This window comes from Corvus cornix, chromosome 2 (genome assembly GCF_000738735.6).
Source record: "Corvus cornix cornix isolate S_Up_H32 chromosome 2, ASM73873v5, whole genome shotgun sequence".
In the NCBI taxonomy this organism is placed as follows: Eukaryota; Metazoa; Chordata; class Aves; order Passeriformes; family Corvidae; genus Corvus; species Corvus cornix.
This window is the reverse complement of record NC_046333.1, coordinates 107,058,767-107,086,518: the sequence shown is the minus strand read 5'-3', so window position 1 is coordinate 107,086,518 and position 27,752 is coordinate 107,058,767. Positions and strand designations below refer to the sequence as shown.

Below are 27,752 nucleotides of genomic sequence, written 5' to 3'. Positions count from 1 at the left end.
TGAAGGCCCTTCCTTCCGCTGCAGGGACGGGGGGAGCGGGCGGTGTGGTCGTGTCTCGGGTTGCTACACAGCCTTCATTATATCCCTCCTGAATAGTTTTCCCTTATTTCTTACATCCGATTTTTAAATTGAAGTGTGTAAGCAGTTCTGTTTCAGTGAGGATTTTAGTGATGCAGCCGTTTTCACCTTGCATTTATGGCACTCGGAATGAACGATTGACATGATGAATGAACTACACAATTCCCTTTAAAAATTATTTAAAAGAGTAACAGGTGTTCCAAGCAGTTTTCATTACATTAATTACATTTCATGTCATTTCTCGAAATCCATTTATTTCATTTAACTTGGGCAAGTTTGTGGCATCTCTTTTAGAGACGGCACTGATCAGTAAAGATCTCATTGCACGCAAAGCATGGGTTCACCGTTTTTGCAGGTTTTGTAGTTTATGTTTTCTTCCAGTGTGATTTTATACTAACACAGTTGGGAAGAATTCAAGGTAAACTTTTGCCCTTCTCGAAAGCTTAGAGAATTTGCGCCCGTTCAGGAGAACAGGATTAGAGTTCAGAATGATTCTGACAATCAGGGCAGGCGTTCTAAAGACAAAACAAAAACCAAAACAAACGAACAACCCACAACAACAACAACATTAAAAACACCCAGGATGCAACTGAGCAGGGAGAAAACTAGCACTGTGATATCAACTACGTGTATCCTGGATGGAGAACTGGTTGCACAGTGGTTCTACAGAAATTATTTCAGAGTTAGTGAATAGAAGTCTTTGTTTTCAGTGTCACAGACAGAGTTGGTTTCATTATTTTTGAAATTATAATAAAAAGAATATACCCAGTCTTAGAACATGACAAAAATGCACATTTTATCAGACAAAGTCACGTATTCCAGTTAATTTTAAAAGAGAGAGAGACATAGACAGAGTGAGTGTATTGTTTAAACAACTGCCTTCTGACCAAGACATAACTGAAAGCTTTACTCCATAAGGACCTAGAAAAGATGGTGCTCCATCTGTTCATCCTAATACTAAACTGCCTTATAAATCTAAAGAGACAGCTATGACAGGACTTAAACTTCCTAACAGCAATCTCTCTATAGTGCTTGTGCTTTGTAAATTGCTAGTTTTGACTTAGCTGAACAAGTGAGTTACATTACTATACACATTTTTTGTTATTAAATAGCTCAAAAATGTTATTGCCATTTTTTATGACTTGTCTATAAGTCATAAAAGCATTGCTATGAAAGACTTCAGCAATCTACTATTGGGCCAGGAAGAAACTGCTCCAGATAAGGGGGCACAGAGAATAAATCACAAAAGCTGTATGGACTGTAGACCTAACAGATTTCAGAGGACTCGCTAATTTCCTTTCATTGTCATTTTTATTTGTGACAAGTCTTATTAAACAGAAATGGAGATAAATGTGGCTAATGAATCTCCAGCATGTTTATAGATACTAAATCAGTAACAGAGTAGCTGAACTGATATGGTGCACAGGAGTATTTACCAGATAATTAATGTCTTTGTCTGTCTGAAACATTCTATTAAAGCAGATATGAAATACACATCAAATGAAGGATATCAGTACAGTAGAGTTTACTAAACTATTTGGGGTATTTTTTTAGTACATAACTGGACCTTACTGTTCCTTATAGTGAGGCATCTCCCAAAAGGATACACTTCCCAGCTATGCTTAAACTTTGATATTTAAAACGGTTACAAAGTCTAACCTTTGGTCCATCAGTTCAGTCTTTGTAAACCACAGATAGCAAAGAAAAACATTTAAAGCTCAAGTCAAATCAATTAAGCCAAGAAAACCCTGAGGTCAGGAAGCAGCCCAAATCACTACCTTGAACTCAAATTCTTTATTCTGTTTTGTCAGGGCAAGATAATACACTGGGTAATTACTCATTCCCTTCTGCAACTAGAATCTAATACTGGAGCACAAAAACTTAAGCAAGATATAAATAATATTCATTCAGGCAGGACTGAATCACAAATAAGTGAAAAACACAGAACTAAGAAATACAGAAGAATTAAGGTTTGAGTAAAATATCCATAGCCCTGCTTTATTTTGCATACAACAGTTCAAACAACATGATGCATTTTCAACGTCTTCTTTACAATAAAAGGAAGAGGAAGATTGAGAACAAATAAGGACAAGGTCATGTCGTGTCATGTCATGTCATGTCATGTCATGTCGTGTACTACTGATTAATGCCCTCAGTTCTGTACTCTGGTTTTGGGCAGGATTTTCTTCTACTGAGACTCTTCCAGTAGTGTCTTAAGAATAGCTCAAGGAGAGCATTTTGCTATAGTTTCTCATCAACAAAATACTAAATTCTCTTTAATGCTCCAATTCTACTCTACATTCAAAAGAAATCTCATTCTATAATACAAATCTTAATTGGGTCATCCAATAATGAGCATTTATCCATTTGAGGACAAAGTAATTCAGCTGATTTCAGTTCCACAATGATGCATTTAGCTAGACTGTGGTCTAAACTGACCACAATAAATTAGCTATAAGGTTCAACTCTCCATATACAGCTGATTTATTATTTTGGAACTAAAACCGAACCAAACTGATTCAGTGACAAGAACAAGAAAGTGTGTTAAACAAACCTGATTCTTGGTCTAAAACTACATGTCTGGTAAGACTGAGGAGAAGCACATGTACAAGGGGACTTAACACCTTGGTTAGAAATGTTTCTTTTCATATAGCCACAACCCTGTTTTTGTGCTGGCTATAGCAGGGTACAGTTGCCTTCTGCAGAGCTACAGAAATCCAAAAGCTTTTCTATGAAGTATAACTACTAGCAGACTTTAGGAGCCTCCTGAGAGAAGAGGACCAGCAGTGAATTCTCCCATTTTCTCCTGCCATACTTGCATTCAGATAAAAAATGGGCATGTTAAAAGGAACTCTTCTCTCTTACAGTATTTTTTTCCCTGCTAGAGGATACCTCAGAAACTACCTGAGCTTGCTTCAGTGCTGCTTTGATCAGCAAAAAGAATTTCTCAGCTCAGGAGGCAATCCAACTCACACCATCCACAAATTCACATTTTATGGTTATTTCCTGCAAAGTATGAAAGAAACTCAGCAGCAGACTCACATCTGCAAGAATTCCTATTGCAGGCAGTTCAGAACAACATGAACATTTGCTTCTATCACTCACTGGCAGTTGCCCATGGTAATACAGAGAGATCCACAAATAAATAAAATCAGTATGGAAATAGGGCAAGGACCTGTGCTTTTCAGAGTTGAGGAGCAGTTTCCTCAAGAAGTGCACCAGGGCTGCATGAAAGCTGCTAAGGAGCAAATTTTCAGGACTGCTCATGAGCTAACAAACACACAGTCATTTAACACGTTACTGCGTGAAAACAAACATACAACCCATCGTGTATCATTTATTACTTTCACTTCTCATTTTCCTGTGTGCACTCCCTTGCCCAGTCATATATCTCAAATTTGACCAGTATGCTGTAGTCTGAAGAGGAAGAACACAAAGTCTCAGCGCCATAAGGGCTGCCCCATCACAGAACCCGAAAGGATATAAAAAATACTATTCTGTGAAAATCCCAGACAGTTCAGTGAGTTCTGTGCAAGGCTGTTTGCCAGTGTGCTCAGCCCTAAGATGGGACACCTTTCATGCTTTCTGAATCACTAATTTCAGCAGGTTATCTGAAAAAGGAAAGACATGAAAAAAAGAAACAAACCAGGGGAAAGACACTTAGAACAAAACCTTGATATCAGCAACTCTTTTTCTCATTTCCACACTTCAAAGTCCAAATGCACTGGCTCATTATTACTCTGGAATGTGCAAGGAGGCAAGACACGGGTGAAAAATAGACACTCTTTGAGGACAGTGGAAGCAGGGGGAGTGTAGTGATCCTGGCCAGGAGAGGACTGTACATCCAGGGGTTGGTGATTCACAGTACAGTTACTGGAGCAGGCCCAGGTGTGTGCTGTGCTGCACTGCCTTCAGGCCTGGATTGTGGTGCACAAAACCCTTGGAAGCAGGATTAACTCCACCAGCTCCTTGGCACAGAGTGCAGGCAATTACACCACGTGCATGGCCTTGCCTTTATCTAGAAGCATAGCAAGGAGTGAACCTATCTCATGAACATCCTTTATGAATGGCTATTTTCTTGTAAGAAAACGAAAATACTGCAACCAAAGAGGAGCCTTTCTCCAGAGCTGGGATATGTACAGCCTGCCATGAGAGAAGTCCATCCAGGGTCAATCCAATGCTGCAGGAATGTGGACATCATGGCTTCTGATTTATTTGCTATCTCTGTTGGTCTTTACTCTGTCTTTTTAAAACATTAAATTTATTAGGTTATTTGTTTTCAGGCCTTTCTTACCCAGATTCAGAGAAAAACCCTGCATTGACTGGCCGAAGGGTGAAACTGAACTGTAAACTCCGTGTTCCATTGCAATGGGTTATAGAGTAGGCGGGTGGCAATATCTCTATTTCATTATAAAATTTGTAAGAAATACAAGGTGATAATATACATATTTTAATTTTGCATTCATGTATGCAAAATAAATACAAAACAGGAAAAGGTTTTATTGTGAGGTTGCTTAAAGCATTTATGGCATTGTGAAAGATGGCTCAAAGTCAGAAGCAAGAGGAAGAAATAAAGGTAAAGGTATGTGGGGATAACGCAGCTAGTGCTTTGAAGGTAAGGGCAGCAACTTGAAGTCCTTCTCCTAAGACAAGAAAGCCAATGTGATCCTTCCCTGAAGCCTCTCAGATGTTATATAATTTTTACTAAAGCATTGGTGGAAGCAGATCTCTTAAGATAAACCAATTAAAAGTAACAAAAGGCAGCAGAAGTCCAAACATGATACATTTGTGTTATCTCTGCAAGTATGGAAGTGTTCCTTTTCTTCTTTTTGGTATGTCATTCTTCGAATATTAAAATATATCTCACTACAGACAATGCAGAAAAATGAAGCTTGCCTCATTATCTATGCCTTAAGAGTTTCACAAGAATTGCTCAGGTTTAAACTTGCTCACTTTTGGAACAGAAGTTTCATCCTAATCTTCTGTGGTGGTTTGTCATGGCACCTGTGGCTCCTGCCCTGCCTTTTCAGTGCTCCTTCTGCATATGACACAGACTTGGTCATGCCACAACACTGCAAAGCTTTCCTGCTCCCTTAATAAATTCTTGCAGGATTTCAAAGGCACTGTAGGAGTTTTCAAAACGCAACCCCTCTCACATGCTAAAGGCAGAAAAACAAGGTGCTAGCTCTTGGCTTCAGGTGAAAGGTGTAGTGAATAAAAAAGGGTAGGACAAACAGAGGGGAAGGAGTGGTGGACCAAAAGGCCTTGAAAAAAGTGAGTACTTCACTTTTTGTCCCTGGTAGCACCCAATTTCTCTTTTAGGTTGCTATGCTGTTCTTAGAAGCAGTGTGTGTATTCACAATTTTCTTTCACCTCCACACGGTTGTATAAGCCACCAAAGCGATTTCCTTTTCCCCTCTCTGGCGATGCACCATTCTCGTAGTGTTACAGTCCTCTTTGAGGCCGGTTTGTCCCCCCATCTCTCTGAACGCCTGTCGGCGTCTTTGCGTCCCGCCCCTGCCGGGGGAGCTCCCCGGGCAGAGCGGAGCCAAGGCCGTGCACCCGCAGCCCGGGCACTCACATGCGTTGGAAGGGGCCTCTGGAGATCATCCGGTCCAACCCCCTGCCAAGTCTGGGTCACCCAGCGCAGGTGGCACAGGAACGCGTCCCGGTGAGTTTGGAATGTCTCCAGAGAGGGAGACTCCATGACCTCCTTGGGCACCTGTTCCAGTGCTCTGACACCCTCAACGTGAAGTTCTTCCTCATGTTGAGGTGCAACTTCGTGTGTTTTAGTTTACGGCCATTGCTCCTCATCCTGTCGCTGGGCACGACTGAAACGAGTGCGACACCAAACCGCAGCGGGCACGGGGCAGCCCCGGGAGGAGTCACTGTCCCTCCCAGGGCAGGGCGGCCGCCGCCGGCTGCGCCCGGTGCGGGTCCGTTTCTCTCAGAGGGCGGACGCAGCGCCCTCGCCGGGTCCTTGCTTCACTCCTCCCGGCTTTCCGGGCGGGCTGCGGCGAGATATGGACCCCCAGAGCCGGCCCGTATGGGGCGCCCGCCTGGCCGGTCCCTGTCCCAGTACCGGTCTCGGTCACGGGGGCGGTGCGGCGGCCAGGCGGGCGGAGCCCTGTCCGTCCCGCCCCGCCCGGCCTGCGCGGCGGGGGGAGCTGCCGCGGTGCCGCTGCCGGTCACATGTAAGCGCACCCGGTGCGCGTAGCACAGCGCGGGGCGGCGGCGGCAGCTCGCGGGGCGAGGCGAGGCGAGGCGAGGCGAGGCCGGCGGCGGGTCAGCCCGCCCGCCCGGAGCGGGTTTCCTTCCGTGGCGGGGCCGGCGGGGGATGCGCCGCCCTCCCGTGGCGGTGTTGGCTTTGTTGCTGCCGTGGCCGCCTCTCCCCCGCAGCCGCCCGGAGCGTGTTCGGGGGTGGGGGTGTCACAGGTTCCCCCCTCAGGAGTCTGTTGTGCGGGCTGTGGGGACGGCCCAAAGCCGGGATCGGCTCGAATCACGAAGCAGAGGCGGCCTTAGAGGCGGGGGCCGAGGTGGTCTCTGGCCCTTGGGAAGTGGTGTCGTCGCTTGCTGCTGTGCGTGGGTGCCCCTTCCTCCTCCTCCTCCTCCTGTTCCCGCTGTTCCCCTCCCTGGAACAGGCGCGGCGCTGGCCGGTGCCCTCAGGTCTGAGCGCACCTTTCCCCGCAGGCAAGGAGCGCAGCTGCTGCGACACGTGAGCCTGACTCGCCTTAAAAAGTGTTTAATTACCGGGACCGGAACGAGCCGCTCGGTTCCAGGCGGTTCTGCTGAAGTTCTGACTGCTTGGGACTGTGCCTGTCTGCTGATCCGAGTGAGATTTCGCACGAGCTGTGGGTAAGCTATTCGGAGTGCCTGTGCTGGAAAAAAGTCTTTGATGTAACAGGACTAAAATACGTGCGGAAAACAGCCAGGAGATGGCCAAGAACGAGGATTAGTTTAAGTAGTGTTTCCTTGGGAGTGGTATTGAATAGATGTGTTAATTGCTATTAAACAAACAGTGTATTGATTTTAGAGAGGTGCTGCGTTCACAGGAAGACTGTGTCATAGAAGCATGACCAACTTCTACAACCCTTTACCCGAAGACTGAAACAACTACTTTTAGATAATATCACTCATGGTTCTAGTGAGCCACTCTTTCTTCTTGGAGCAGCTCCTGCCAGTACAGTGTGTTGTGTGGGTTTGTAGACAGGTTCTGTCTGTTTGTGCGGTTTGGTGCGTTTTGTCTGCCTTCTTTGCAAGCATCACATCATAGTGCATGCGTGCTGGGACACGTAAAAAATCTTCCTGAGCGGGTATCATCCTTTCCTACAGGAATCTAATTTTCATTGCTAGAGGGAGATCTATTGAAACACTAGACAATGTTATGCTTTTTGCCAACCTTACTGTTTGTCATGACGAGAGAAAGCTTCCTATGCAACAGTGGCTGCTGCCTCAGAGCCTTAATGTTAAGTTGGCTAGTGCTAGTACTGCTTCTCCTACTTTTCTAGCTGTATATGAGTGAAACCCACTCATTCTAATTAGTGTATATTGTCATTGTTCTGGGCTGTGTACATGGCTGAAGGATTCATCAGGAGAAGAAATCAAAGCAAAAGCAGGTGAGTCTTATGAAGAGTGCTGCCTTGTAGTCAGGGATGGCACTTTAGATCTTTGTAGATCACTTTGAGAAAAGAAGCTTTTTTTTGCTTGGACTTTATCCTAGCAGCGGGGTAAAGTTGGTAGTTTGTATATCGGTAGTTAAGTGGCATTTTGTCTTGAAGTATTCTGCAAAACTCCCTTAAGTAGGTGTGCAGGCAGAATGGTAACCTGTGCTCTCTGTGTAGGAAACAACTGCTGTGTGAAGACAGACCCTGTAATAGTGTGACAGGATCACTCTGGCATAGGTCTCGTAGAAGAAGATAAAAGCAGAGCATCTCAGTGCTATTTTTTATACCTTCTTAAAGGATAAGATTCAATTAGCAGTCAAGTACTGCTCTGGTAGTCCTAATGAGTTCAACAGAAGTGCCTTGCAGTCACATCTCAGCTGCAGAGGAGATGCTAAATAGTGTTTTGTGGTGTTGTGTCATGATGTACCAGTGACTGTGGAGACTGCCCTGCAAGCCTTTCAAGGGCACAAGGCATAAACAGGGGTTGTGAAGGGCAATTTAACCTGTATCAGCTGATTAATGGAATAAGCTAATAATGGCAGCACAACTGACTGAAAGATGTGTTTTCCCTTAAGTGGCTAGTAGATTGGCATAGAGGCAGCACAATTCATATAGATTAACCTGCTGGTAGTGTCTTAAGGCTAGTAACTCCAAACCAAACAATTAAGTTTCTCCCTCAGTGATGATGGCCTGGCTTGGTGCCTCAAAACTGTCATGGGGATTTTGGATCTCTCTTCATGGTGGGTCATGGGACCAAATAAACTCCTGTCTGCATGGGAGTATAGGTGTACAAAGTACACTGCAAGTGCACACTGCTTGCAAGGGCCTGTGTACTGATTTGTTTCCATACTCTAAACTTGTCACTCAGACTTGTGTTGGTGGTTTCTCATCTCTGTTAGAGAGCAAATCCTGTTGCTTAAAACAGTGTTTACAAGAGTATAAAAGGTTCTGTTAAGAGCCTCACTGCTGCCAGCTTCATTTAGGCATGTCATTGAGCTCGTTAGCTGAAACTTCGTTCTTTACCACTTGTCTGATGGGTAACTGCATGCAGATTCGCTTTCCAGCCCCAACTGTAGAAACGCTTTCACGTGAGTGATCCGTCTAACTATGATTAATAGCCAGACAGTCATTCTTCTTCTGCATCATTGCATGCTTCAGGCTTACAATGTGTATTTGAAATTGGAGGCTTGGGCTAAACAGCAAGGTCTTTGGGGACTAAACCAGTGAAGCAGACAGACCATGTTACTATGCATGTTACTCTATTGCTAATGTTTGCTGTAAGAGTACAAACAAATCAGTGATTTTAACCTTATGAGTATTTGGTGGTAGAAAAACTGTGCAAGTAATTTTATATAGTGATTGAACTTTCTGAATATCTTGAGCTGTTTAAGATTCTGGTCATGTACGTAACAGGCCTTGCTGCATACAAGAGTTGTTTATTTGAATCAGCGTCTTGGTTTCTTTCCCAAGCAATCTTTTCTTCCTTCTCATCAGTATCAAATGGAAACAGCAGGTCCTTAATGCGTTGAAAGTGCACTGCTATTCGTACCTGCTAAGTATGTGGGATGTTGACAAGTGATACAGGGTAATAATAGGAGTGTGTTTCTTGTCTGAGAGATGGCTAAAGCAATACTGTGTGGGAAGGGGTGAAAATGAAGGATGAGCTTAACTTTTTTTTTTCTTTCCCCCCTCTCCATGATGGCTAAGCCAGAAAAATGGGTCTAACTGTCCTCTTAGCTTTGGTTTGTGTGGTTCTCACTGCTGCATTCTGTGTCCCACTGAAACTGTGTCAGTCAGCTTCAGAGATAGTATTACAGGCTGATAATACATTAACATACATGATTTTGATCATTCTCTAGACACTGCTAGATCTGATTCACTGAGGAAAGCTATACCTGCCCCAGTAACAATAAACTCTGCTGTGTTGCCTCCACAAATGTTTTAAAGGAAAAAGTAGCTTCAGGGCTTGAAGGACTGCTAGAAGAACTAGTACTGTTTTGTTTAATCTTCTGGTAGAACTGAAAAGCATGCATGAACAAGAGTGCTGACTAACCATTTCTGGAGAAGGCATTTGTATCCTTTGTCTGTGGTAGATTGCAGGTGACTGATCCAGTCTGTTCTTCTGAAATGTGCTAGAAAGGGCTTGCTTAGTCTTTGTCAGATTCTTTGAAAATGGATTCTCTCTCCCCCTTTGCTGATTGAGGAAAAGGTAGGGAAACCTGTCTTTGCTGTATTGTTAGCTCCTTGGCAGTCTGTCCTGTTCTAGATTTCTGCCTCAGTCTTGAATATTACAGGATCTGTTACAGGCTTTTTGTTCCTTACCCAGTGTTCTCACTGTCTCTTTTCTTGCTGAGTGGCTTCTTATCGAAGCCACTCAGCAAGAAAAGTCGAAGAGCTCCCTGCATCTATTTAAGCTGTGAGTGTGCATGGTGCAATCAAGCTGCCTGTCCAGAACAGCAGAGTGTAAACAGTTTGTGGGACCAATCAAAACCTCTGCTAGTATAGGAAAGCTAACTGTGTGAGGCCAGTAATCATTAACTGACTGCAGGATCTGGTAAATCTAGTGAACATACTAAACTGGAGACACTAAATTTGGACAGACCCTCTTGTTTTCCTATTTCCTATTGTATCAACAGCAATAAATTGTCTATAGGAGCACAGTCTTTTGAAGCTGTTTTTAAAATAATTTCTTGGCACATCTTAAAAGCAGTGTGTTTAAATAGGGCATTGCTGTATCTAGGTCTAGTTGAACCATAGAATAAGCTGAGTCAGAAGGGACCCATCAGGATCATCGAGTCCAGGTCCTGGCACTATGCAGGATGCCCCAAGAGTCACACCATGTGCCTGAGAGCATTGTCTAAACACTTCTTGAATTCTCTCAGGTTTGGTGCTGTCTGCTTCTTTGGGGAGCCTGTTCAGTGCTCAACCACCCTCTGGGTGAAAAACCCTTTCATGATACCCAACCTGAACCTCCCCTGACTCAGCTTCATGCTTTTTCCTCAAGTCCTGTCACTGGTCACAAGAGTGAAGAATACCTGCCCCTCCGCTTTCCCCCATGAGATGTAGAAGGCTGCAATGACTTCTCCCAGCAGTCTTCTCTTCTCCAGGCTGAACAAACCAAATGACCTCAGCCTTCCTTCATAAAGCTTCCCCTCCAGATATTTCATCATCTTCATTGCCCTCCTTTGGACATCCTGTATTATCTTAATGTCTTTTTTATATTGTGGTGCCCAAAACTGCACACAGCACTGGAGGTGAGGCCGCCCCAGTGCAGAGCAGAGTGGGACAATCTCCTCCCTTGCCCGGCTGGTGATGCTGTGCCTGATGCCCCCCAGGACACGCTTGGCCTTCCTGGCTGCCAGGGCACTGCTGACTCATGTTCAACTTGCCATTGAGCAGGACCCCCAGGTCCCTTTCTGCGCTGCTACTCTCCAGCATCTCATTCCCCAGTCTATACACACGTCCCGGGTTGCCCTGTCCCAGATGCAGAGTCCAGCACTTGCGCTTGTTAAACTTCATACAATTGGTAGTTGTTGTAATAGCATTTAAAAAAAAAAAAAGGCAAACTAACTTCAGATTGTGATTTCAGTGTGGGAAAAAAATTGGTTAAGATATCACTTAGTAACAGTATTCATCAACAGACCTGGTAGGTACCAGTATTGCTTGCCTAAAGGTCTAATGCTCCCAGTCTAGTAGGGATCTGTAACATAGTTATGTTAAAAGGTTTTGTTTTCTCCCTTCTTTGAAAGACATAAATACCATTTTTTCCTTTGTAGTTCAAGAGCAATGGTAGGATTAGAATTAATTAGTGATCTTTTACAATTGTGTGTTAACTTCCTTATATTGTATTATTTGTGTTTCTTAAAGATTAGGTCAAATCTACAAAGTTGTCTGAGTCCCTGATTACCCTTCAAGTCGAGGTTGCAGGGCGTCAGGTACTCAGGCTCAAGAGATGATAGTACTAATCACTGATGGTTATCTGACACCTTCATGCAAAGACATTCTGTTCCCCACGGTCAGCAGCCAAAATACCTGTCAATTAATTCTTAAGTAATATTTGGGCTAATGGATGTAGATAAATTACCTTTCTTTTCCTTTCCTGTTGTCTTTGGAAACCTTGAGGGATAAGGGTGAAAGCCTTGTAACGAAAAAGCAAATGCTTACTGGTTATGCTTGTAGCAAAGCTTGCCTTGTTTGTGGCATAGATCTTCAGCTCCCAGGCCACCCTTAGAATCTAGAAAACAGAGAAGCAAGAAAACATGGGTATTTGGTTATTTAACTACTTTGTATGAGGAATTTTAATGCTTCTTAGTAGCCTGAGTGCTGGACTGTTGCAACAGCTTGCGCATTAAATGTGTTCCACAGAGAGAGTAGTTATCTTTCTCATAACAGGGTTAGTATTAAATAACAGGGAAAAGTGATGTAATTTTAAGCAGTAACTTACAGCAGTATAAGAGATTGCAAAATCTGTTCTTTCGTATCTTTTATTAGAGATGACTACAGAAGCAGAACAGCAGCTTCTCCATGATGCTAGAAATGGAAATGCTGAAGAAGTTAAACGGCTGTTGGATACCTTGGACAAAGGAGAAATAAGCTTTGATATCAACTGTAAAGGTTAGTAGCCTTCCTCAAATGTTTGTAATCTCGCTGTTGAAGTCACATGTAGTGAAACTGATAGTGATAGTATAATCTTGCTTTCTTTGGAGTGCTCAGTAGAGTAATAAAAAACCCACTTAAACAGCTTTTACGCTATGACTTGAGGACATACTTGCATAGGGGAGAGATAATAAGAGTATGGGTAGTTGCAGCATACAGAAAACCTCAATGTAATTCACGGACACTAGAAGTGTCAACAAGACAAGGAATCAGTACCTCTTTTTGCCTGTGTTTGTGCTTATGCCACCTTGGAAGCTTTAGAATACTAAACAAAACAGACTGTAGTGCCCGGGGATGGTTTAGGGAGGTAAATAGCCTGCAGCAGGGCTGCAGAGAGGATTAGATCAGGTCAGTCATTTGTGTTCTGCTCAGTGTGAGTTAGTTTTATTTTTATATTTTTTTTAGTCCTGTGTTTTGTTATCACACAGTAGAAGTGCTGCATTTCTTGCCACTGGCAAAAATGTTTGGGACAAATGTATATTTTTTTACTATTAGCAGAATACTGGGTTACTTGGGAGAAGAAACTAAAACTGGTCTTCATCTGTGTCTGGGTCTTTGTCCAACACTGAAGTTTTGCTCATGTGTAGCTAACATAGTTGTGGCTCAGCAACTTGCTTGCTGTGCATTAAAACTTAAAACTGGTACTGGATTTGCAAGCTTGCTAGCAATTGCAGACTACCTTACTTCTTTATTATTTTAGCAGTTTTATATTTCTCTTTATTTACACAATTGTGTTTCTAGTTGCTTCCAAAAAGTGTATGTGTATCCCATTTTTTCTCCCCAGGCTGATATTCTGTTGTTTGGCATTTAACTGATAAGCAGCATTGAGAAAAAAGGGCTACAGAGGGGGAGAGCAACTGTGCTTCCTCTCAGCTGTAAAAGAAGGGAAACCCTTGCCCTAAAGGGCAGGGATTCCTGTTATCTGAACAAGCTCTATCCCTTTCCCAAGTCTCATTCTTAATCATGAGCTTACTTATCCTTTTGTTTGACTACTCAGCTGTGTTTTGTTTTTTCAATGGTTAATGTACTCGCCTCAGAAAAACAAGTTGTGAAACGAAAGCTCTTGCTACTTCATCTTTGTGGAGCTAGTTCATAATTTAAAGGGCAACCAAACATACCTTGATGAAGCTGAAGTCCTCCACCTTTAGAAGTATGTCCTTGGTAAATATTCAAGATGCATAGTGCCTAAACAGTTGGAATAAAATTACCTTAAGATTCATGCAACGGTGCCCATAAATAAATTCTTGAAGTCTCTTGTGCTTAGAAGAGATTTCAAAGTGTCTCTGATGTGTTCTTGCACATAATCTGAAGTCAAAAAAGCATAATGAAATGGCATAATCTGCCATCTATTATATCAAGCAAATGGGTCTCTGGTCAGAAGGTCTGCAGCATAGAAGAGACTCAGGTAATGAAGTGAAAAATAGTGCTTAGCTGTTTTTTCTAGTTTAACAATACATACCAGCTAGTTAATACTTGCTTGCTAATGGGGGCTCTAGGAAGCTAGAAGGAATGTGCTCGTGATATTGTATTTAACCTAAACTAGTTCCAAATACGGATTTTGTTTACAGTGAAATCTCTGCTTTTGAAGTTTCAATTCTTCTAAGTGTTAGAGGACACAGAAGTCTAGTTAGTGTTTTCTGGGGGAACTGCTCTAGTTGTGTGAAACTTCAGAGTTAAATCTCTGTTCTTCTGCAGTCTCTTTTCAGAGGCTGACTTGTTTCACTCTGCTCCCATAGAGTATTCCATTGGAAACAGTCTAAGAAAAATTCAGGCCAAACAGTATCTGCTGTGTAACTACCCCTGCCATTCTGTCTCCTCACCAGCCAAGCTCCTCTGTCTTGGAAAGAGAGGAGGGAGAAAAAGTGAAGACAACCCTTCCCCTTCACCTCAAAGCTAACAAATTTTCGTTTATATTCCCTATCAGAAGCCCCATCCCTGTCCAAAGATGAGACCTATCTACCTTGGTGCTGCCCTCACTGCTGCCTGGACGCTCCTCACAACGCCACAGGCCTTCAGCTTGGTTGTCCCACAGCCCAGCCGTAATATCTGGGTGGCCCTAGCAAGGACATTAAAACAAGATAACTTGTGCCTGTCCTTAGGCAACCTAGACAGCCCATTGTCGACATGCTTGGTAGGCATTCCTCTAGCAGCACATGAATACCCATATACAGGTAAGAAACCCAGTCCGGTAGACATTTGGGATGAGTGGACCAAGATTCTTCCACAGGCACCAAAGGAACCCCAGGAATTGGACTTATTGGGGTCCTCCAAAGCTCCTTACTGTGTGCAATTTCATTGTAAACTATCTGAGCAACATTTTAACCATCTTGACCTTATTAGGTCTACCCATAAAAAGTGTATCACCAAATAACAAAGTTTATAATCCTCCAAATTGGTGCAATTACACCAGTCATACACTTTCTTCATCCTCACTCCATCCCAAAGGGTTGCCCTGGGGAGTGTTTCTTATTTGTGGAGACAGGGCATGGGCCAGGATCCCCTCATGCCTTCAAGGGGGTCCTTGTAGCCTTGGCCAGCTTATTACCCTCACCCCAAACGTTACGATACTCCAAGGTTTAAAGAATAATTCGGCACACAGACTGGCATGCCAAAAATGATCGTATATGGAATATGACAAAAATTGTGATTCTCAAGTTATTGATTGGAGTAAAGGAAAAAGGGTAGCAGTCTCCCTGCTTCAACCTTGGGTAGCCGCTGCTAAAGCCCTTGGTGAGCTAAATCACCTGGGGTGCTGCCTTAGCAAGCAGGCCAGTGCAGCATCTGCTGCCCTTAGCAACCTCCTCCGAGATGAAGAAACCACCAAACACACGACACTGCAAAACCAGGCAGCCATCGACTTCCTGCTCCTAGCCCATGGACATGGCTGTCAAGATTTTTGAAGGCATGTGCTGTTTCGATTTAACCTCATGTAGTGACTCCATCTCACAGAACATCTAGCTGCTAAAAGATCAAGTCCACCAAATCAAGACAGAAGAAAAAATCACAGTGTCAACAACTTTCTTGGACAATGGGGACTCCAAGGGTGGGCACTTTTTTTAGTTAAGGGTGCTTTGTAGATTTTCATTGTAATTCTTACTGTATGGCTTATGTTCTCATGTTTTTTACGCTGCTTTAAAAAGGCCGTTGGGGAGGTGTTCTTGGTTAAAAAAAGAAGGGGGAGTTGCGTAGGGCTGTGAGCCCTTGGCACAAGAGCCCTCGGCACAAGAGCCCTCTGCACTTCCTTAGAGGAGAAAGGCTTGAGGGCAAAAAGACTTTCCCCAGAGATAAGCAACCTTCCTCTGGGTCATGGTGATGTAGTGAGCCACCGCCAGCATGCCTTGTTTCTATATGGTAATAGCCTGTACCCAGTTGGCTGGTTGGTTTCTACCCCACCCCCTGCCTTTCCCATAAAAAGCTCCTTGTTTCTGCCCCTCGGCAGGGAGCCTTGTCCCTGGCCTCCCCTTCACAGGGGTTGCTGGACCATAAAAGCTACCTCTGTGGAATTGCCATACAAGGCTCCTGTCTCTCTATCCCTGAGTTGGCCTTGGGTGATTTCACAAAGAGCTGAATCACAAGAGCTGGAATCACTTGTAGGTGAGAAATCACTACACTTGCTGAAATCCCCTGCTGCCCAGGGAGGCCTGCCATCGCCCTGGAAGAGTTGTTCCTTGCAGGACGCTCTCTCGGAAGGTCACGGCGCACCGGGTTGTACACCCCGGCTTTCTGACAGCAATACTGTTTTGCTGCAAGTTATGATCTGTTGGGTACTACCAGATAGTAATCACATAACAACCTGATGATTAACTAAAGTACACACTGTAGACTGTCTTTTTGCAGCCCTCAATCTTCCTTCTCTTCCTGACAGCTTCTTGTGCTTCTGTCATTACCTTGGATAATAGATGTCCCTAGAAAGTCAGGGTATGAGGAATGTCTTCAGAGCTGTAGCAGTTGCTTCAGGATTTGCATCTGATATGGCAATGCCACGTGGCTTGGAGTAAAGTGCTTCTGGAGCAGGTGGAAGGCTGTACTGGAGGTAGTGTAAACTTCCTGCAGGGTGTGCCTTGGTAGCTGTAGGTCTGACAAGTTAATGCGCCTGGGTGACAAAGCCTATCTTTGACATCTTCTCCTTGTCTTTTCAGAGTGGAGCTGTATCTGAGGCTGGGTGTGCTGTATACTCATAAATCAAGTCTGGCAACAGTGATCCTAAACATCACAATTTCAGCCAAAGTGAAGGAAGAGAAAATAAATTCAGGCTTCCTGCACTTGCTCTGTTGTGACTGTATTCTACCCTGTCGGTGCTCACAGATAAGCAGGATTTGCTTGAGGAAAATCCAGCCAAATTATCTGAACTTCTCTTTTCAGGTTCCTCAGTTCACTGCTTTGGAAAGAGGGTATCTGCATTAAAACAGTAACAAACCCAGGTTTCATCCAAAATAATCATGTTTTCTAAGGCCATCTATTGTTGGCTCATTCTCATTAAATACAAGAAAATAGCATATCTAGGAATTTGCAAAGTAAAAAATCTGGAAGGTAAAGTTAACAGTCAGTAGCGTGTTATGGCAAAATACACATTTGAATGACTGCACAGTGGCCAAGCAGCCCACGGCTGGAAAATGACTGCCTACCTTGTCTCCATTCTCTAAACAAATGGTGACACTTGAGACTAGAGTTAACTGACATTAAAGCAAAGAGCTGGGTGTAAGGGAGAGAGGAATTTTGTTTTTAATGGAATTACATTTTTTCTCCTTTCCTGTCCTTTCATTCTCCCCTGCATAATGGTGTCATGATTTAAAATAATAATAAAAAAGGTGTAAACACTTGTGGTCGCTTGAAGAGAAGTAACACCTCAAAAGCTTGAGAAATAAATGGTCAGCTAACATCAGAAATGCAAACATTCTGAGTGGATGCAGAACAAGGGTCTGTTCTTACTTTATTCAGTAAGAACTCCAAATCTGGACAGGTTCCTGGTTATTTTTTTTCATGACTGGATTCCTTGGCAGCAACACCATCTTGTCAGTGCTGTTAACTAATGACTGTTCTGGGCTAATTATATGAATTCAGTGCAACTCAGATCTCTTTTGTATTCTTTGAATGAATCTTATTCCCTACTGGACTGAGGCATGAGTGATGTTCCTTTAGTTTGTTATCCAACATAAATAGCCCCAGAGTTAGTGATCCACACTAACTTTATCTTCTGTCATACTTTGGCCTATCAGTGCCAGAGAGTAGGAGCTCTGTTTTAGGCCAGATTGTAGTGAGGGAGAGATGTAAATCTGGGGTTGGAAACAACAGGAGTTGAGAAGAAAGATAATCAAATTACAAAAGAAATTGTCAATAAAGGGCAGGAATGTTAGCTGGAAACAGTTATAAGAAATGGGAAAATATTTCAGCTCTGAACCGCATTCTAATGTTAATTTTTAATATGAGAGCAGAAAAGATGATGAACTTTCAAGATGAACAGTTTGTTTTCTTTGTGCTTGTGGCTTGTTTCCTCAGGGCAAACTTATGTTGTGCATGTTCCATGCCTCAGTACCTGAGGTTGTATGACAGGGGAAAACTTAGTGGTGGCAGTAATTTCAAAACAATTTCTACTGCCTTATTTTCATTTTTCTTCCAAGTACAAAATGATAGCTTTCAGCTGACACTGTAATGCTGTGGGTCTGTTGCTTAGTAAAAACAAAGCACAAGTTGTCTTTGCTTAATACAGTTGAGTGTTGCAGTTGGAAAGTAAAGTGAGTTGTTAACCTTAGTAATCTCTAATGCTTTAATATCTTGCTTTTAAAAAAGTGGTTATAGGAGAGTTGTTGAATTTCATACAGCCAGTCCTCCAGGTCATGTTTTAAATGCTCTTTAAAGCATAAATCATATTTTCTTGTGCCTGCTTCCTGTCTGTGATTTGTCACTGCAACTTAGAGCTGTAGATGATACATGAATTCTACTGCACATAAAGATTTCAAAGCTCATGACTTAGGCTGTCTTTATTAAAACCAAGTAAAGCACAAGACAACAAAAAAACTGATAACAAAAAGCCTCAACATTAGGTCATTCCACCTGTTTTATTTTGGATACTTTATTTGAAGGATGGGTTGTCTTACCTTTCATTTGTGTGAAGAAAATAAAATTGTGTAAACCAGAGTTTTTTTGATAAACAAGAGAAAAATGTACTTGCATGTGCCATTTTCATAGTGAATGAAGAATGAAAGTAACTGAAGCCTCTTGCTAGTGTTGAAAGGTGTTACATGCAGATAAAAGTTTTATTCCCAGTCAGGCTACATGACTTTGGCCTTTCAGAAAGTTGGGGGGCTTTTTGTTTGGGTTTTTCGGTTTTTTGAGGGGTTTTTTGTATGTGTTTGTTTGTTTTTTAAAATTTGAATCCAGCATTCTCAAACTGCCTCCTGATTTAGTAATTTAAATAATATTAATAGTGTTGATGTGTCCAGCTTCCTTGCTCCTCTGCTACTGTGAAGAATGGTAATCCATGACAACCTCCAAGCACATGACAACATCTCTTTTGTGCTGTGTGACCAAAACTTAATTTACCTGTTTTGTCTTTTAGGCAGAAGTAAATCTAATATGGGTTGGACACCTCTTCACCTTGCTTGCTACTTTGGACATGCTGTTGTGGTAGAGGATTTGCTGAAGGTATATTTATATTTTCCTCTGTGTGTAAGGCTAGAAGCAGTTGGTGTTTATTCAGGTTTTTGTGATAGAAGGAAGGAGGCTTTGCAGAGAGGCAGAGCCACTCCTACAGTTTATCTACACGTAACAGAGATAACTGACTGCTGTGACATTAAGATAGGCCTGGTTTAGAAGGACCCAAAATAGTGACAGTGGAAGGATATACAGTAGCATACAGCCCTTACTCTGAGTAGTTTTTACAATTATTGATACTTAACTGGTTTTCTCTTGGAGAGTAACTACCTGTGTGTAGGAACTGAGGACATGTAATATATAGTATGCACTTGTGAAAGTTCAGGTTTTTTGAAGCTTAGTGGGTATCTGTGTATAGTAAGCCAGCGTGTGATACTAGACATGCAATTACTTCAACCGTTTGATTAGTTTACTGTAGTACATAAAGCACTTCAGTTTAGGCAATTTCAGTCACGGAGCTTTAGAAAAGGGTGAAGTGTCTCAAATGCAGAAAAACTGCATTATCTAATTCCATGTTGTGTATAGAAGTATGGACAGAATTTTGTGCAAAGTAGCTTGTATGTGTTTCTTTCAGGCACAGGCTAACAGTTTGACTCATTATTTCTTTCTAATGTCTTTGAAATAATGATCTGTGTGATGAATTTTGAAACAATGGACTTCTGTTATCAAAACTGATGTGTTTGTATTTGCATAACAACTGCAAATGCAGTGATTATGTGGCTTCTGACTGAATTTTTTTTTTTTTTTTGCTCTCAGGGTAGTTTCAACCAACCTTAATTATATTAGACCCTCTTTAATATTTGAAAGATTTTGCTGTAGATGGCAGGGGTGTGATAAACAGCCTCAAGTGCAAAGCTAATCTAAACTTGAATTTCATTAAGAATAAAAGCTGCCAGCCATAATCCAGACTTTAAAGGAGGAAACAAGTTTGAGATTTCTTTGAGAAATTCTTCTCTAGCCTACACACTTGCTCAGTAAATAATGCCATTTTCAATTCAAGCGGGCTACTTAAAGCAAAAGGTAAAGTTTTATCACTTAATGCATTTATCAAGCATCCAACGTCAAGAGTTGGAGGAGTATATGAAACTTTGTACTTTGTGTTCCTTTGATAGGGTTCTTGAAAGGGTATTATTTAAAGACTAGGGTGAGAAATAAGTGAGACCGTGCACTTCTGAAAGCTAGGCATGTATAAGTGTGTCTATGTACTTGTGCCTAGATTTTGTGCTCAAAGAGCAAGTGAAGGAGGCATTACCAGGTACAGAGCTCTGGATCTAGTCAGGTTCATCAGTTAACTTTAGGCAGGCAGCAATGACCTGGCTAAATCCCATGATCTAAAAATACGTGATGAAGTTTAGTATGCCCTGCCCTCTTTTTCACCCTTTGAGAGGTTAGGTAGAGTGGTGTAGAAGGTTTCTTGGAACAGTGCCTCTGCAGTGTGGCAAACACTCTTCCTTTCAGGTAAAAGGTATAGGATGGAGAAAGTGTGTGATGAAGGGAGATTCAGCGCAAAGACTTACAGAACCCCAAACAACCCAAGCCAAACAAAAACCAAGACAACAACAGCCCCCACCCCTTGTATTAAACTCATTTTCCATATACCCTTTTCTTCAAAGTGTGAGAGATGCCTGGAAAAAATGCAGGGCCTTTTCCTCTTTGAAGCAATTTAGAGAATGTCGGCTATGAATCTTAAATAAGTATTTTATCTTTGTTTCCAAGATAACTGCATTACAGTTTTGATCTGCTTTGCCACGAGGCCTACATTAGTGTCCTCTCTCCCCTTCCCCCCAGTCAGAGGGAATAGCTGTGTAGTTCTTGTTGGAAGGACATTCAGATGTCTTTTGGTCTTGCTGTTTAGGCTGGTGCAGATGTGAATGTGCTGAATGACATGGGGGACACTCCACTCCATCGTGCAGCTTTCACAGGGCGTAAGGTAAAGTACACTGGCTTTTTTTGGGCCTCACTCATAGAATTATTAAGAAAGTGCTAGCAATAGGATCACTTCCAAAAGATGTTTTTACAGTGTCTAAAAATGACTTATTGTCTGTTTTGGTACAGTGTGTTCAGAAGGATTAGGCACATTGCCTAGCTTGTATAACTCTGTCTAAAAAAAAAACCACAGAGAGAAACCACATTGTTTTAATCTTAGTAGCTTCTGGAGAGGAAAGAAATCTCTTAAATTAGGACACACAGGCCCATTTGGTGTCTGGAAGTGCTGTTTCTTCATAGTTAATTAGAACTAAAGAGCTTTTTTTATAGGCCTTTGTAATGTGACACTAGTTTGATTTTTTTCCCACATGCCACCATCGTTCCAAAACTAGTTCTACCTCTATGGATAACATTTTGGCCCTTCAGAAGGAGTGGCTACTTACTGTCTCGTCAAAAGAGCCAATTACACTATTTTTTCTATTAAATTAAGCATTCACACCAGGTACATCAGCTTTTGAGGTCAGTCTGTTCATCTGTAACTCCTGTTGGTTCCTTCAGCCTGACTGATAGGACAGAAAGGTTGCAGTTGGTCTCGCTCTTCAATCTCTCTAAAACATCCCTTCCTGTTTTCATAAGAAACCAGCAGTGGTGAGAAGCCGTTGGTTACAAAGCTCATCTTACAGGATGCCCATAGCTGGGAAGCCTGATTGTGGCCTTGCAGTTGCACAGGCAGTTAAGCAGTGTTTTTCAAATTGTTTTTCAGGAGGTGGTGATGTTACTCTTGCAGCATAATGCTGATGCTTCTATTGTTAATGGGAGTGGAGAGACTGCAAAAGAAGTTACTCATGACAAAGACATAAGGAATATGTTGGAAGGTATCTTTAATAGGTCATAGTCTGTTTTGTGGTTTTTTTTAACGTGTGCATTCTAAAAGCTGCTTTTTTTCTTGCAAGTTACAGAAGCTCAGTTGAATTTTCTATTTAAATTTGGTTATTAGAAAGAAAAAAAGTCACAGTTTTTGGTTCTTGTCTGCAGTACTGATATGTGGTGTTTTTGTGTGACTTGGGAGTTAAGTATCATGAATACAAATAGCATTATTCAGGTAACTATTTCAGTCCAGCTGGGATAGTCCTTGCTACAGCTTTGGTACATGAGTAGTCAAAGCATTGGCTCACTGGAAGAGACAAAACTCAAGTCAAGAACAGTAAGTGACTTTGTGTCAACTGAGTCATTAAGAGAGCAAAATTCTGAAGAGTTTGAGAAGGTGACCCAGTTATGGATCAGGTTTAGGACTTGCTATTGCAGTCTTAGACGTGTCAAAAGGCATAAAAAATAGAAACCCTTCCCCTTGTTTCCTCCATGGCCTCACACGTGTCAGAGGTGAGGCAGATTGTGTCCAAATACTAACCTAATTCACTGATTATGGTTTTGGAGAGTTCAAAAACTGTGTTGCTTCCTGGTATTACTATGTGATACTCTTAAATACTGCTGGAACACTGTGTCCACTACCCCAGACTGCATATGAGAAGTGATCTCTCTTCTGATTCTACATGCAAATGCACAGATAACTCATTTCCACTGCTCATCTGCTGAATCATTAGAGAAGAATAAAATTTTTGTAAGATGACAAGAAGAGTAGAAGAGAAGCTGAAAAAAACATAGGGAAGATCTGCGGGTATTGCATAGTTCCCATTTTCCCTTCTGCAGGGAGTGGTCTTGGTTTTAAGTGTTGGAAAAATAATATATGTTAATTGTTGGAAAAATAATATGTATGTTTATAAAAACTTGCACATCTTGTCAAATTTTATGTGCTTTGAACATATTTTTGCTCTGACACAGACTTTTCTGAGTAAATATTCTATTAATACCTGTCCCAAATAAATAATACTGGAAGCTCTTGCTTTGCTAGGCTTGTTTTGCTATAGTTTTTTGAATGCTGTACTTTATACATACTTTACTGAGACTGATCTTACTTTTATTTATTGTTTTTAATAGCCGTGGAAAGGACACAAGAAAGGAAGCTGGAAGAACTTCTCTTAGGAGCAGCAAGAGAGGGGGAAACAGGAAAACTGACTGCCTTGGTAAGAATTCAAGTCAAGTGATTCAAGCTGTAATGCCGATGTAACAAAATATGACATTGTGCCTTGCATTTCAAAGGGCTGTGACATTGAAATATTAGTGCTGTGCACCATTTTATATTGGTAAGGTGCTGAACCTTCAAGGATTTTCCAACCTCTTTGTTGGAGGTTGCAAAACCAATGGTTTTCAACTTCTTTCATGGTTTTAAATCCTTTAGAAAGAATTAGCTAGTTAGCTGCAAACAGCAGTGTAAAGGTTCATGGTCTGCTGAGATAAGCTTATTAGGTTATTGTGGAATGGGTGCCTAGGTTTTCACCACAGTGTGGCCTGTCTTTATTCTTGAAAGTAAGCCCTTTGTCATTAGCATCTGTTGTAGGTTTTAATGGACAGTTGTCTGCACAACACTGTTTCATGCTGAGCAGAAATTGAAAACTCTGTGCGTGTGCACACTCATAGTAATCCCAGATGAACAATGTGGTGCCATAGTAAGGCTGTGGGAGAAGCAGATCACAGAAAGACTGGAGAGTGCTTCTGGACATGATCTAGTCCAGATCCTGTTTGCAGAGCAGAATGAACTAGAGCAGATTGCTCAGGATGAAATCCAGTTGGGTTTTGAAGCAGAGTCCCAGTGCTTGAACTCAAGCTTTTGGGAGCCCTGAAGAGTGTCCTTTGAAGGAAGACATGCAGTATGGAACATTTTCTACCTACTTTAGCACCTTTAGTAATACCTTCTCAGGCATCAAAATTCACAAATGTGACATTTGTATATTGAGATACGTGATGTTGTTTATTTTTCTGCCTGGAAGCCAGAGTGAACACCTCTTCAGAATTTACTTGGCCCCTCTAAATTTTTTTCTTGTAGTCCAAAGATCCCTTGTCTTTCTAACTCCTTGCAAGGAAACTCTTGTTAAATCTTTGGTCATTCTTGTAATTCTTATTTTGAGTTTTTGCGCTGTCCTCTTCGAAATGGAGACAGAACTAGAACTGTACACAGCCCTTAAGATGTGGAAGAATAGTGCATTAATACACTGCACAATTGTACTAATTGTAATTAATACACTGATATGAGTTATCTGTCCTTGATTCTGATCATTTTAACACTTGTTACACGTCTGCTGACTAGCCCTTAAGCTGATGTGACAAAAAAAATCAGAAAAAAGGTGACTCCTTATAGAAATCTGTCATTAAAGACTCTGCTTTCTCTCATGTGGCATGTAACTACGCGTGAGCATGTAACTCTCCCTGCGAACGTTTTAATTTCTAAGTGATTTTTTTATATTTGGTATCTTTGAGCTCTGTACATGTGAGGACAGCTGTATGTTGACTCCTAAACCTTTTCAAAGTACTTATCACATTTTTGACCCTGAGTCAGTTTTTAAGTCAATTCTTACCAGGTGTTCCTTGGAATACACTTGCAGCTCTATGGTGTAAATCTCTTTGACTTTCCCACCCTTAATACCTCTGTCAATCATTTGTGTAGCTCTTCAGAACTGCCCTTTAGCTCCAAAATTCCTCATACTTTGCCTCCTTTGCCTGTTCAGGCCTTTCTGCTCCTACTGTACATTTTTTTTTAGCAGACTATTATGCTCATAAAACACTAGCTGTTTACATTTACTTTTACTGTGACACCTAACACCAGAACATGTTATTTACTAGAAGTTAGATCTTCAGCAGCTGAATCTTAACCCAGGCTCTTTAGTCTACTTGAGGCAAAGCCAGTGTGTTCTTCCTGTGAGTTCTCAAAAAATGTACTGTACGGTTCCTGAAGTGACTGGAGAGATTTTTATCACAATGAGTTGATGCATGAAACTTTCTTCCAAGTATTCCCTTGTAAAATGGCATAAGCTGCTGAAAGCACAGGCATGCGGCTTAAAAGGTATGGAGGCAAGAAGTCAGGAGACAAAGTAAATGTAAAACAGCTGGTTGGAAAGATCTAAAGCTAAGGAGTCCTCAGGAATGCAAGCATTTGACTGCCGTGTTAATGAGGTTATACTTCCACAAGCTCCCTCTTTTTGACTTTTGTTCTCTTCTCAGTTGATCTGTAAACAACAGTAGTTGTTCCTTTATAGAACACTAGTTCATCCTTTATAGAACTATTTCTGAAGCATATATAATGTGGTTGCTGTTGATGTTAACTTAGATTGTGGCCATGGGAATTCTGTTATTATGGAGTAATTTTTCAAAGGTAGCATATGGCTAACAAGAATACTTAAAATGAGTTTCTCTAAAGTTGTTGTCACGCACTTGTGACTCTGGTCTCCTAAGGCTGCTTATCAGTAATTTAGCCTTTCTATTAAGGCACTCCCTTTTGGCTTGTGAGTTTAAGTAGCTGATATTGCATGAAATGGTTTGGGCTGGAAGGGACCTCTACAGCTCGTGCAGTCCAACCCCTATGTACACATCCAGTAGCCACATATTTGAGCAGAAGTGTAGTGGTCTTTTGGGGTAGTTAGCAGTGTCATGCTTAATGACCCTTCTCTTTGATGAGGTCAGTTTCTCAAAACATTTATATTGTGTGCAAGTAAAACTCAGTTTGGGTTGGGGCTTTTTTCCCCTTGGTTACATAGCTGCTCTTACCTTAATAGTTAGACTTCAGAATGCAGCAAAGCTGTTTGTGTTACAGATTGCCTATTCAAGGAGCTCTAAATGGCCTAGGATATCTGTCACTGAGACTTGCAGGTCTGCCACCCTTCAGTACAGAGTTCTTACTCTCTGAAACTGGTGGCTGCACAATCTTTTTCTGCATTTAGCACTGGCCTGTGTTAACTTCTGCACTGTGCCTGGCAGTCTTCTATGAAGAACAGTAGGTTTTTGGTAGTAGAACTGGGCAGGGCCATTCTGGTGTATAAATGACTGAACTGCTATACTGGGCAACTTTCCCTGGCACCATGCAGTTGAGCAGGAAAAATGTGTCCATATTGTGCAGCAGGGGTGGAAGGAGTATAGCAAGCAAAACACAGAAGTTCCTTGCTCTAGCTGAATGTCTTGTTTGATTGTTGCAGTCCTTGCCCTTGTCATAACACTTGTTAAATGCCCTCTTTGTTGCCAGATCTACACTCAAGCATCCTAGTTAGGAACAACTAATTTTTAGAAGAGAGAATATGGCGTCTGGGATGGGGGAAGATTGATAAGTAAGCAGAACTTTGTTTTTTTCCAGTTAAACAAGCACAAACCACCTGATATCAACTGTACTGATCAGATGGGGAACACACCATTGCACTGTGCAGCATACCGTGCTCATAAGCACTGTGCATTGAAACTTCTGAAAAATGGAGCAGATCCTAAAATACGAAACAAAAATGGTGAGTATCAAAAGAAAAACGTATTAAATGTTAAGTGGAGACACAAATTCAGTGTCTTCTGTAAGCTATGTTACTTACTGTGGAGTGATCAGGGAAAGTCTTATGGTGCTTTACAGGCTTTGTATCACTAATAAAGGAAGGCCAACAGTGACTAATTGCAGGAGGCTGAAGAACTGTAGCAAAATACTTATTGTATGTGCTTTTATTTTCCAAACTTAGCCATTTCTAGAAAATTTAATTACTTTCTTAACAATGAAATGTGCCTGGCTTTTGTTTTCTTGATGCTAAACACTGAACACAGATAACAACAAAACACAAGATTGAAAATGTGGCCCAGAGAAAGTGACTCCTCAGAAGAAGGCTTCTGATGAAACCAAAAGGACGAAAACTTGACGCAAATGTTTTGCAAACTGTGTTCTTGTCCTCTGCTTAAAGATGCCTGTGTCTTGGTATTTGTGAATGTTCTAAAATGTTTTTTATAGCTGAAAGCTAAAAACAAACTTAAATCAGTAGGGGCAAAGGGCTCTGTAGTTAGTAGAACTCTGACAGGCAGTTCAGGGCCTTAAAGTTCAAAACGCTTTTTAATCTTCTGCTCCTGGGAGTTTATGTTCCCCAGTTCCAAGTAATTGTAGATGCTTGGAGGCCAGACTGATGAGTAAAGAGTGTCAAATTATTTTTAAGTACATCTAAGTTTATTTGTGTCAAATTTTCATGCCTTGTCTTGTTACTAAACAGATCAGACACCCCTTGATCTAGCCCAGGGTGCAGAAATGAAACTGATACTGGCAGGTAAAACTGGAAAGGTAGGAACTTTTGTATCAATTTAAAATGCCAAGGCTGTCTAGTTGAAGCTATTACTATATGAGCTTTAACTTCTGTGCAGGTTATCAACAAACCTCTGAGACGATATGAAGGTCTCCTATGGAAGGTATGTCTTATTTCCCTTTCTAAAATAGCTTGTAAGCTATATGTCAGTATGTCCTTTTTCTATATTTCAGTTATAACTGATGAATTAAGGCATTTTTCTATAATATATTTGCTAAATGGCTTGATTTAGTCTAATATATATAGATGGGCTGGCTGGGTGGAGTGGCTACTAGATTCATGGCACCCTGATCTTAGCCTCAGTCCCTAAAATCTCTATTTCTTGGTAATTTTTGTGGCAAAGCTTCACTGTGATAAGGCTTTTTTCCTTGTCTGTGTCGTGGGCAAAATGCATATTGTTTTTTCTTTCCTTGATAGATTACTTTGATAATCTATGACTGATATATTGTCTTTAAGAAACTGTGACTAATATTTTGCCATCATCTTCAGAAAATTTTAAAACTTAATGTGAAGGTGGCATTCAAAGAGTTAAAAAGTTGTTTTTCTGTGTTGCTCAAGTGACTCTATTTTC

At 41.7% G+C, this 27,752-nt stretch overlaps 1 protein-coding gene and 1 long non-coding RNA gene across 2 annotated transcripts in view; both read left to right on the top strand.

Annotated features, from left to right (window-relative positions):
- The first annotated feature begins 6,844 nt into the window (after positions 1-6,844).
- Positions 6,845-27,752, top strand: part of OSBPL1A (oxysterol binding protein like 1A) — a 79,273-nt gene continuing 58,365 nt past the window's right edge. The window contains exons 1-9 of the mRNA XM_010396388.4: positions 6,845-6,933; positions 12,234-12,356; positions 18,955-19,040; positions 20,905-20,979; positions 21,739-21,850; positions 22,971-23,056; positions 26,212-26,356; positions 27,092-27,159; positions 27,240-27,284. Of these exons, the coding sequence (XP_010394690.1) occupies positions 12,236-12,356; positions 18,955-19,040; positions 20,905-20,979; positions 21,739-21,850; positions 22,971-23,056; positions 26,212-26,356; positions 27,092-27,159; positions 27,240-27,284 (738 nt within the window). The 5' untranslated portion in view covers positions 6,845-6,933; positions 12,234-12,235. The remainder of the gene's footprint in view (positions 6,934-12,233; positions 12,357-18,954; positions 19,041-20,904; positions 20,980-21,738; positions 21,851-22,970; positions 23,057-26,211; positions 26,357-27,091; positions 27,160-27,239; positions 27,285-27,752) is intronic.
- LOC109144201 lies at positions 14,577-16,660 on the top strand. The gene is made up of 2 exons (XR_002044800.2): positions 14,577-16,431; positions 16,538-16,660. It is a non-coding gene; the product is annotated as an uncharacterized LOC109144201 (long non-coding RNA).